Source organism: Notamacropus eugenii, chromosome 3 (assembly GCF_028372415.1).
Source record: "Notamacropus eugenii isolate mMacEug1 chromosome 3, mMacEug1.pri_v2, whole genome shotgun sequence".
Classification (NCBI taxonomy): Eukaryota; Metazoa; Chordata; class Mammalia; order Diprotodontia; family Macropodidae; genus Notamacropus; species Notamacropus eugenii.
In genome coordinates this window covers 479,285,619-479,296,605 of record NC_092874.1, presented here as the reverse complement: position 1 = coordinate 479,296,605, position 10,987 = coordinate 479,285,619, and the positions used below count along the sequence as shown (strand labels likewise).

Genomic DNA, 10,987 nt, shown 5'->3' with positions numbered 1-10,987 from the left:
CTTCATACTGAGAAATTCACAATTTGCCAGACTGCAAGTCTGCCCCAAGTGACTTAGATGGTCAGAATTGACCTCCCAATGGCCTCTTTTCCTCAGGTTTGGAAGAGTGTTGCACACCATTTCTCTCCTCTCCCTCCCAGGACAGTGTCCTAAAATCCTATATGTCTCCCTCTGTTTATTATTTCTTTGACCCAGAACTGTCAGTTCAGATCTTTCCAGTATTGTTACTACAAGGTTGTCTGCCCCAGCACTGCTCTGCTGGTGTTGTGAGATTATTGTACTTGGCACTAGTAATTCAGAGCTCTCCAGTGCCTGGCACATAGTAGGTACTGTATAAATATTAATTATTAACCACCAAACCTCCCTGGGACTCTCATCATCTCTAAAATGTAGCGTATGTACTAGATGGTCTCTGAGGTTTTCTCTAGCTCCAAATCCCAGGACTGGAAGTTCCTCATCCCCCCTGGGGCTCAGGTTCCTCATGTGGTCCCTGACTTGCTTTTGCTCCTGAGAGACTGTGGTCACCTAGCTGTCAATGCAGCCAAAGGATCAATGAGCATGGCTTCATAGATTTACGTGAGGTAGAAATATGGGTATTTCCCCAACCATGTACATTACCTGCTACCCAGTAGACAATAAATACTTGTTGAATTAAAGAGTTGTTGTAGTTACCACAAATTAAAAGACGAGGATGAAATGGCCCATGCCCTTGAGAAGATCTTTTGCTGAGAGAATACAACATGAATAACAAAGGTTCCATCCAGAAAAACAGAACACAACCAAAATAATTTTCCTTAATTTATGCATGTATGGTAACATTCCCCAGGCCCAACTAGAACATGAGTTCTTTGAGGGCAAGGCCTATGTTATTTTGATCTTTGTGCCTAGCACAGTGCCTGCACATGGCAGACTCCTAATAAATGGTTGTCATTTGATTGATTTGCATCTCTGCTCCTCAAAGATGGCTGCTCCTTGAGGGCAGGCTTTGTCTCATTTGTTCTTATATGCCCATCATGAGCAGGCATCTGGACCTTTCATCTGGGACGCTGAGCGATTGGAGGGACAGTGGGTTTCCCCACCAAGGCAGCACCTGCTGCCAGTTCTCACTGTGGTCTCTCTGAAGATTCCCCACCATCATACACAAGCACCTCCCTCTAGAACAAGGGAACTCCAGAAACAGAGCAGGAGCTCCACACCCACCTCCTCCAGGGCTCTCCTCTCATTTCTTCTGGTCCCAAGACTTTAGCCTAAGGGGCACAAAGATGTCTGGGTACCTCGCTCTCCTCTTAGCTGCTGCACTGGTTCCTGGTAAGTTTGCCCTGTGCTCTGGGATGTCTGGAAAGCACTGACTTTGGTTTCTGGCTTGTCACCCACTTCTTTCTGCCCTCCTTGCAGCTGGCCAGATGGCCATCGTCCTGGAGCAGAAGGTTATCTCCATGACTCGAAATGTAGGAGGGTCTGCAGCCTTGATCTGTGAGATTTTCAGCCCGAAGTTTGACAATATCCACTGGTACCGCTACCAGGAGGGGAGGGCTCCAGAACGCCTGCTACGCTATTCCATGACCAAATCTGAGTCAGTACTGGACCCGGGAGTCAGCCCCGAAAAAATCAGGGCTTATAAGGGGAAGGACAACAGTTGCAGATTAATACTGAGTAATCTACAGTTGAGTGACTCAGGCATGTATCACTGTGCCAGCTGGGACGGACCACAGAGGCACAGGCTGCCCCAGCTCCTGAGAAAAACATGCCACCTAGAGCAGCTGAGGTTTCCACCCAGGAACCCAAGCCCTACTTCAGGATAGACTGAATACTTACTGAGGCTTCTCTTGGACTGCAGTAACCCTAAGCACAGGAACTTTGGTCAAGGTGTTTGAGAACATGTCTTCCAGAGGTCAGTAGAACCGCACTCATTCCTTTTCCTAGATCAGACACAGCACTGGCTGTGAATTCAGAGCGTTTGGATTCAAATATAGTCTCTAATGCTTGCTACCTGTGTAAGAACAGTCAGTTGACATAGTGGATATAGTGCTGGGCCTGGAGTTAGGAAGACCTTAATTCAAATCTGGCCTCAGATCCTTACTAGCTACATGATCCTGGGAAAGCCACTTAACCTGTGTCAGCCTCAGTTTTTGCAAAATGGGGATAATAATAGCACCTCCCTCTCAAGTTGTTGTGAGGATCAAATGAGATAGTAATTGCAAAGTGCTGACGATGGTACCTGGCACATAGTAGGCAGTATGTAAATATTAATCATTAATCATCACCTAACCTCCTTGGAATTCTGTTTCCTCATCTGCAAAATGAAGAGATTGTAGTAGAAGCCCTTGAGGCTTTCTCTAGCTCTAGATCCTATGATTCACATGTGTAAAGGGAGGTTGAAACTAGAAAAAATAATGTTATCAAATTTTATATAATGCTTCCAATATATTATCTTATATCCCCATCTTATATCCCTGGGAAGTTTATACTATAATCAACCCCATTCTGAACAGATATAAGTTAAGTGACTTGCCCAGGGTCACAGAACTAGTTAGTATCTGAGGCAGTACTTGAACTCAGGCCTTCCTGACTTAACGTCTAGCTATCCCAGATGACTTCTGGGGTCCCTTCCAGCTCTAAGACTCAGATCCTGTGATCTTCAACTTCTGCAAAGCGAGGCAGGGAGGGGCTACTATTTTAGATGTCTTTTTCTATGTTGTCTCTCCCCGGTTAGAGCCAGTGTTCAAAGGTGAGTTGCTTGTCACCCACAGCAAGAGACATTGCTTGACTCTGTCAAGTGTTATATGGACACTGGAAGATCAGGATGGAAATCATTTCTGCAGAGGCCCCTTTTCTCTTATTTTCCCACTAAGTGTTTTTGAAGCCGAGGTCACATGCCACCTCTTCAGTTATGTCTTCCTGATCACTTCTATAAGTAATGATCTTGCCCTTGAACCTCATGTGCCACATTGCTCTGCACCTCCCAAATTCACTTGGAAAATAATGTTATAAATCACATTTGTCTATACTCAGTGTTATAGAAGACCATATGTCCATGTGTTCCTGAAGACAACACCTACACCTCTCAGAATGGGGTGCTCTTTCCCATTATTTGGGTCCAAATCCACTTAACAACAGGGCTTCTGATCCTCCACCAACGTGCTTACCTTTATTAGTCAGCCAGGGGACAAAATTAGTTCAAAGAAAAGGACCTTTAATGAAATATCATAAGGAAATTGCAATAAAACAGTTCTTGCCAAAATACTCTTGGGCTCTATCTATGTCACAAATGCATATATTGTTAGTGGGAATAGAGAAGACACATATGGAACATATGTGACCCAAGAAAATATCTGGAGAGTCACACATGTAGCCAGGGCACAGTCTTGGAATCCCATGCCTCCAAGGGTACAAAGTCACTGTTATCTTCTGACGATTTCACCACATCGCTCCCACTGGATTTGATTCCTGCTGATCTCTACAAGACCCATTGTCTTCACCAGATGCAATTCCACTGAATGTGTCATCCCTAATAGAAGCATGCTACATCCTCCTCATGAGAAGAGTGAACTCTTCCACACTCTTAGTTTAAAGTACTGAAGTTTTCCATAACACCCCACCCCCAACAGACTCTCCAGAGAGCTAAGAGAGTCATCCTTGTACTTCAAGGCCTTCAAGAAGAACAGACCTGAATGACAGGAATCACCTTCACAGTATATCCATACAGTTGTATAACAATAGGCAATTAAAATACTTTTTATCACCATACAACATGAAGCCCTGAGTCATCATGGCTAACAGGAAGAGGTTAGAGGATATCTATGACTGCTCTAAGTTGCAGGAAGAGCCTCTGAATCGTGCAAGCTTCTTGTCACCTACCTGCCCATGTTTTAAGGCTGAGGAAAGTGTGTGTGATGAGAGGCATTACAGTTGTCATTCAAAAAGTGGCCTCCAAAACTGATTGAAAATAAAGTGGCCTATGAATAAATGAATTTATGAATAAAAAATACATTTATGAAGTTTTCTACATGTCAGGTACTGTGTTAACCATGGAGAAATAAATATAAAAATCAAGAGAGTCCTTACTTTCAATCTCATGGAGCTGGCATTCTAATAGGAGAAGATAACACATAAGGAAGTGTAAACAAGGAGGGGTGGTTTTAATGAGGAACCACGGAGATGGTGAGAGGGGTCACAGGACAACTGACTGGCATGAACTTTCTAGGAATGTTAGTGCCTATTGGATTACTATTCTAATGGATATAAGTGAAGTGTGTGAGTGTGTGTGTGTGTGTGTGTGTGTGTGTACATGTGCGAAACAGGGATGACAGCCAGTCATGAAAATGTCTATGGAGATACTGGACACACAGAGAAAGTATTTATTGCTCATTGGACTAAGTGCCAGAGGAGAGTGAAGGAGACAGAGTTTATCCCTTCTTCTTGTCAGATCCTATTTCTCCCTCAAAGCTGCACAAGTTCAAATGACCCTTCCTGGCTACCATATTAACTCATATTCAATGGACCTTTGGACACTAAAAGTCCCAAACCATTTCCTGACAAACAGCTGTCTCTCACCACAGCTGTAATATGTGTGAAGTTGATTGTTTATACCCAAGTGTAATCATTTGTTTATCTACATTCAGTTTCCTTGTATTCAAGTCAGCCCAACATGTTAACCTCACAAGAGATTATTGAATCCTGATCCTGAATCCAGTGTTAGCTCTCCCTCCAAGCTCTGTGTGTCATCTTCAAACTTAATCAGTATGTCATTTATGCCTTTATATGTCATTGATAAAAATATTAAACAGCACTAAGCCAGACGCAAAGCCCTGGGCAGCTCCACTGTTGATTTTCTTCCCAGATACCATTGAATTGTTGTGACTACTCTATGTGCCTGTACTGAATCCATTTGTGTATATAGTACATCTGAACTTCAGTAGACTAGCTCACAGATCCCAGTGATCCCACAAAAATAGTATGAAATCTTTCACCAAACAGTTTCTGAAAATCTGGGTAAATCATACCTCCAGAATGTCTCTGATCTATCCATTTAGTGAACTTGTCGAAAAAGGGAGATAAACTTCATTTGGCATGATCTATTCTTGATGAAGATCGAGGTGGTGCATTGGATAGAGGGCTGGGTTTGGAGTCAAGCAAGATGACTTGAGTGTAAATCTTACCTCTTAAATTTGCAAGCTGTATGATGATAGGCAAATGATTCAACTTCTTCCAGCCCCGATTTGCTCATCTGAAAATGTAAGAGTGGCACCTGCCTCACTGGATCATTGTGAGTATCAGATGAGGTAACACACATAGATCACCTTAGAGAGTTATAGAAATGCGATCTCGGGAACTGGCTGGCTTCTTTTAATGATTGCTTCCTTTCTTAGGTGTTTATTTACCATAGCTTTAAAAAGACATTCTAGAATTTTGTGAGTAATCAAAATAAAGAGCACTGGCCCATAATCTGTCAATTACATTTGCCCTCTTCTGATTTGGTGAAACTTCTCTTATTCTCCATGATTTTTCAAAGCTCACTATCAGTGACCACTCCATCACCTCTGGCAGTGCTTTCAGAACTGGGGGTGGAGCTCTGCTAAGAGAGGTGACAGATTCATCAATAATAGCTGGTGTCCTTTTATTGCCTCCCTACTTCTTGAAGGAAGCAATTCCCTACTATCCCTTTGTGTTCTCTCCTTTTCTTCTCAAAGTTCATTTTCACTGGCAGAGAAAACACAAAGAAAATAAGAGTTGTACAACTCTGCCTTTGACTTCATCAGCTAATGTCCTACAAGTCACTCTAAATAGTTCTTATTTCTCCTTGATCATTCTCTTTTTCCCAGTATAGGTTTTTTTTTTAATTGACTTGCAATCCTTATCTTTCTTTCCTCAACATCCTTGCCCCATTCTCCGTTTTAGTAGTTCAAAGTGTTTTCTAGAAGATCATGGTACATTTCTTTCATTAATTTTTCATTATCTACACTTGCTTTTGTCTTCTGGGCATGTCTTATAAAAATCTAAATTGGTTCGTGAGTTCTCTGGGTAGCCACATTGATCTCTTTCAACAACATTTTACCTCCTCATTGGAATTTTTTCAAACTGTGTCTTCAAATCTTCACTCTAGGGAGTTTCCTATTTCTCTCACATGACCATCCCAGGAGAATTCTGGGACCTGGGACCTTTCTGCGTATTTTTTGAGTCTTTGAAGTCTTCTTTCCCAGTATCTAGGGCACACAACAGATTATGCCCAGTTCTTTTTTCTGTATCACAAACTCTAAGATGGAGTGATCACTTGCTATTACTTTCACCTCATAAACCATTTTAGCAGCAATAACAATAAATGATGGTTAAAGGCCTCCCTAACCCACTTAGCTGCCAGCCGCTATTCGCTATAAGGTCACATGCGGTCAATGTTAAAGGCCTCCTACCCGGCCTAATGCCATGGGCTGCTGGGTCCTCTTACCTATCTCAGGTCTTCAGTGATCAGCTGGATAAACATATGAGAGAAGAGACCACCAGAGTGAAGCAGAGGTATAGGCTTTATTCCCGATACAAGCTACATGTCAGCATGCAGGGCGAGTTCTCCCCGCGGGAGCTGCCTTTCCTTCCCTAGGAGTAAGGAAAACACAACAACAACCCCCTCTCAGGTTTTCCTATCGCCATTTAAGCTCTCCCAGCTGCATAGTTTGCTTGTGGACCATGCATGCTCTCAGCCCCTTAGCTAATTAACAAAAGGTGTGGTCAGACCATGGACCAGTCTCAAGGGTGGGATGCTCTCCCCAGCAAGTTCCCACTGAGAAGAGGTGGAAAATGAGATAACTCATGTCTCACTCCCTCAATTCCCAGCTGTTCTCTGGGGGGCCTCGTGAGAGCTTGGCAGTTTCAAGAAGCCCTCACCTTTACCTGACCTGAGACCGTTTTCGTGAAAACTTAGATTGTGCCTTAACAAACGATGACGTAAAAATGCCATCATTTATGAAGAGTTCACTCTGAGCAAGGCAGTGAGCTAAGCACAGAGGATATGGAGACATAGTAGAGATGTTTGCTAAGTGTGCTTTAGCCACAATCCAGTCTGACCCTTAGAAAACTGATCTGTGTGGTAGACAGTGTTGGCATTATTATCCCTGCTTCACAGATGAGAATACTCAGAGGGTTCTCTGGGTTCTTGGCAAAGTCTCCCCACATCCCTCAAACTGGAGAGCCCTGATGAGAGTCATTTCTGCACTCTTAACTTTTGGAGGAATGTTGTAGATACAGGTTCACACGAGGGGCTTTGGATGGGGGCAGACATTGGCCTGAATGGCCAGTAGTGTTCTGCTGTTGACTCATTGTGTGACATTAAGCATATCCATGTGCTTCATTTCCTGGGTCTGTAAAATGAGAGGTTGGATTCAATAATTCCTAGGGTCCCTTCTAACTCTAACACTCTAGTACCTCAGATGCCTTCAGAAGACTATGAGCAAACCCAGTACTGCTCAATAATGGATAAATTGAAAAGGGCAAATTATGCCTAGCACATAGTAAGGTGCTTACAAAAGGTCATGAGTATAGGGAGAAAGTATGGAGAAAATGGGAATGAGAAGACTTGGGGATCATAAAGCCTGGGTTGAATATGCACTAAATAAAAGTAGAAGAAAACCAGTTTCTGTTGTTATTTAATGGATGTCCATTGTCTTTCAACTCACTTTGGAAACCTGATCCGTTGTTAGTTCCTTTACTGGATAGCAGAGTGGTGTTTTATCCTTCCCATCCATTGAGCCTCCTTGAGGCTTGCCTCCCTTTCGTTTCTCTCTTTGATCTCTTCTGCTGGCACTTGGCCTGTGTTCTGTGTGGGCTATTAGACCATAGCACCTACTCTCCCCACACCCAACCAAGAAGGAAGTGCCTCAAGACCAGCATTGGGAGAGACCTTTCTGCTGCTTGGTCCCAGCCTTCTGACTCCTCTCATCTAAATCTCCAGAACTGTAACCAAGAAGAAAGGTCTCTTGACAACTTGGAGCATGGGGAGAACATTTTTCTTGCTTTTGCTTTCCCTTCTTCCTAGTAAGTGTGTTGTGGTCATGGTGCCCTTGATATTGGGGGAGGGGCAGTATGCAAGGCTCCAACATCTTCTTCCATCCTGATGGTTTTATTCTCATTACAGCTCATCTGTCCAGTGCCCATCTAGAGCAGGAGATCTCTGTCGTGGGCATTCAGGGAGGCTCTGTCATCCTCACCTGTAGACTCTTTGGTTTAGTTTCTACCATGGTACACTGGTACAGGCTCCAGGATGGAAGACCCCCAAAGCGCTTTCTCTACTTTTCATGGCAATCAGGCACATCGAAGTTTGATAGGGGTTTTGATGAAAATAAATTTCAGGTCCATAAGGATGAATTTAATCAAAATAGCCTCATCTTGCTAATCAAAAAGCTGGAAGTGAGAGACACTGGCATGTATTACTGTGCTGTCTGGGACAACCACAGTGCCTCAGAATGAATGTCCTCTCCACATAAAAAGCCCTGCTGTCTTTAGCAGCTTGCAACAGCTGGTACTCAACATAGCAGAGTAAGTTTCTTCTTCAAGCCTACCCTGTCCTTGCTCCCTTCAACCTGTGCAAGGACTCAGCTAATCTACTCTCCCTTTTCCAGGCCAACAGACCCTACCACCCTCCACTAAACACCTAGCTCAAACCCTGAGAAAATTAGCAGAGAACACATAAGTCCATCTAAAATTCCCTGGGGTAAACTGAGATCCAATTCACAACCACACAATGTTCGTGCTTGGAAAACTCCCTTGGGCAAGTTTAAAGATCTTAATGTAATTAGAAGATTGGCCAATGAAGGGAGAATCTTTGGGGAAAGCTGATATTCCTTCTCTCTACTGGGTTATACCAGCAATGCTGAGGTTCTGTACCAAGTTTGCATATAAAAAAAGACAGATGCATTCTTCCCTGGGTTCTTTCATGTTTACTTCCTGGCTAAGATGAACAACTACATTTCTCTTTCATTTATTTGCTCCTCTTTATTCTCCCTGCCACCAGCAGAGGATAGGTCCTCATTATCAATCTCTGGCCCCAGGTCAGAGTCTCCTAATAAATAGGTCTCCTGACTCCGCTATTTCCTCCCCTTGACCCATCCTTCCTTCATTCCACTGTTAGCTCACTTTTCCAGGTACATAGACCTGTTCATTTTCCTTCTCAACTCTTATCCTATATGGCTCCCTATTACCTACTGAAGACCAATTAAACTCTTTAGTCTGGCATTTAAATCTCTCCACAATGTGACACTATTTCCAAGCCTTACTTTACAGTACTCCTTTCCATTTACCTACTGGATCATTTTCTATCCTCCTAACGGATCCCACACTTCCCCACCTCTGTGCTTTTGGTTATATTATGTCTGCAATGTCCTCCTTCCTCCTCCCCACTTCCTATCCTGCAGGTAGTGGGGGGAGGGAAGGGGAGGTCTTTCAAGATCATTAAACGATGATCAGAACAGCCACAAAAACTATAATAACTAATACATATATAAAACACATGTTTTAATATATTAAGGTTTGCCAAGCACTCTACAAATATTGTATCACTTTATCAACCCTGGAAGGTCAGTGCTATTATTATGCCCATTTTATAGATGAAGAAATTGAGGTAGACAGAGGGTTTCTTGCTCAGAATCACATCACCAGCAGGTCATCCAAAGCTGGATTTGAACTCAGGTCTTCTTGACTTCAGTCTAGTGTTCTGTCCCATGGTCATACTTATGCTTTATGAAGAAAAATTTTGCCTCTAAGAGGAGAATGGACTGGAACGAGGAGAGGCTTGAGGCAGGGAAGCCAAGCCAAAGCCTACTCCACTGATGTAAGCCAGAGAGGGGGAAAGCCTGAACCAGGGTGGCAGGGCGGAGGTGGGAGGGTAGTGGAGACAAGGGGACATATATGGAGATAGAAACCACAGAGCTGGGACGAAATTGGCCATTAGGAATGATTGTGAGTGCTGGGCCAGGGATGATACAGGGGTTAGGAGCCTGAATACCTGGGACGGTGTCCAGGCCAATATGCCCTCAGAATGAAACTGGGAAGAGAGGGTTTGGGGGAAAGAGAATGACTCAAGTTTGGGTCACTATTAGTTTAAAATGTCTACAAGAAATCCATTCTGAGAGGTAGCCAATGAGGATGTGTCTCTAGCTATCCCTTTTTCTGGGCCTTTCTTTTCTTGACCCAGAATTGTCCCTCTTGGTCCACTCATTCTTCATCATTAGCTTGGTGAGAATGCTACTGCATGTCACAGGCCACTCCGTGATGTCTCTTCTCACTTGACCACTGATTTCATACCAATTTCTTCTACCCCACCCAGTCCCAAGGAGAGCAATGAGGTCATCCAACCACTTGTTTGCTGCTTTATCTCATTTTTCTCGCACAAGTCCAAATAGAAAAAGAAAAGTAAGCATTCCCTCTCTGCATGTAGGGAAAGGGAAAGATGACATATATACACTGAGGAAGACCTATCTATACAGAGGCCAAGCAGAGGTGCAAAGCAACTGGGACTCTCAGATAATGTTTTTCAGGACCTAGGACCAAAATAAATAGTGGGAGTTATCCATTCTGTTCCAATTAAGCAAGCATTTATTAAGTGTTTGTTGTGTGTTGGCCCTGAGAAAGGTACTTGGGAGACAAAGATAATTCTTTCCTTCAAGGGACTTATATGCTATGCGAAGGGAGAAGGAAGGAATGTGTAAGAAACATATGATCATTTGGGGAGAAGATACCATTAACACTCAGGGAGATGAGGAGGTGAGTGAAACCTTGAAGAATTCCAGGGTCTAAGAGATAGTGGTGAAGAGGGTGAGAACTCTGGGCACAAGGGATGCAGAGGCCAAAGGCAGGAGAGGAGATGAAAGCTTTGTGGAACTGTAGCCAAAAGGTCAGCTTTGTGGAATCTAAAATGCATGAGGGGAAGTGATTGGCACTGAATTTGGGAGGGCAGCTTGGAGTCAGATCTTAAAGTGCTTTAAAATGGCAAGCTGAGGAACTT

General features: G+C 43.5%; 1 gene segment (V, D, J or C); it reads left to right on the top strand.

Annotated features, from left to right (window-relative positions):
- Positions 1 to 1,049: 1,049 nt before the first annotated feature.
- LOC140497757 (T cell receptor gamma variable 4-like) lies at positions 1,050 to 2,024 on the top strand. The segment is given in 2 exon segments: positions 1,050 to 1,308; positions 1,396 to 2,024. Coding segments are annotated over 2 exon segments (453 nt in total).
- Positions 2,025 to 10,987: the final 8,963 nt, after the last annotated feature.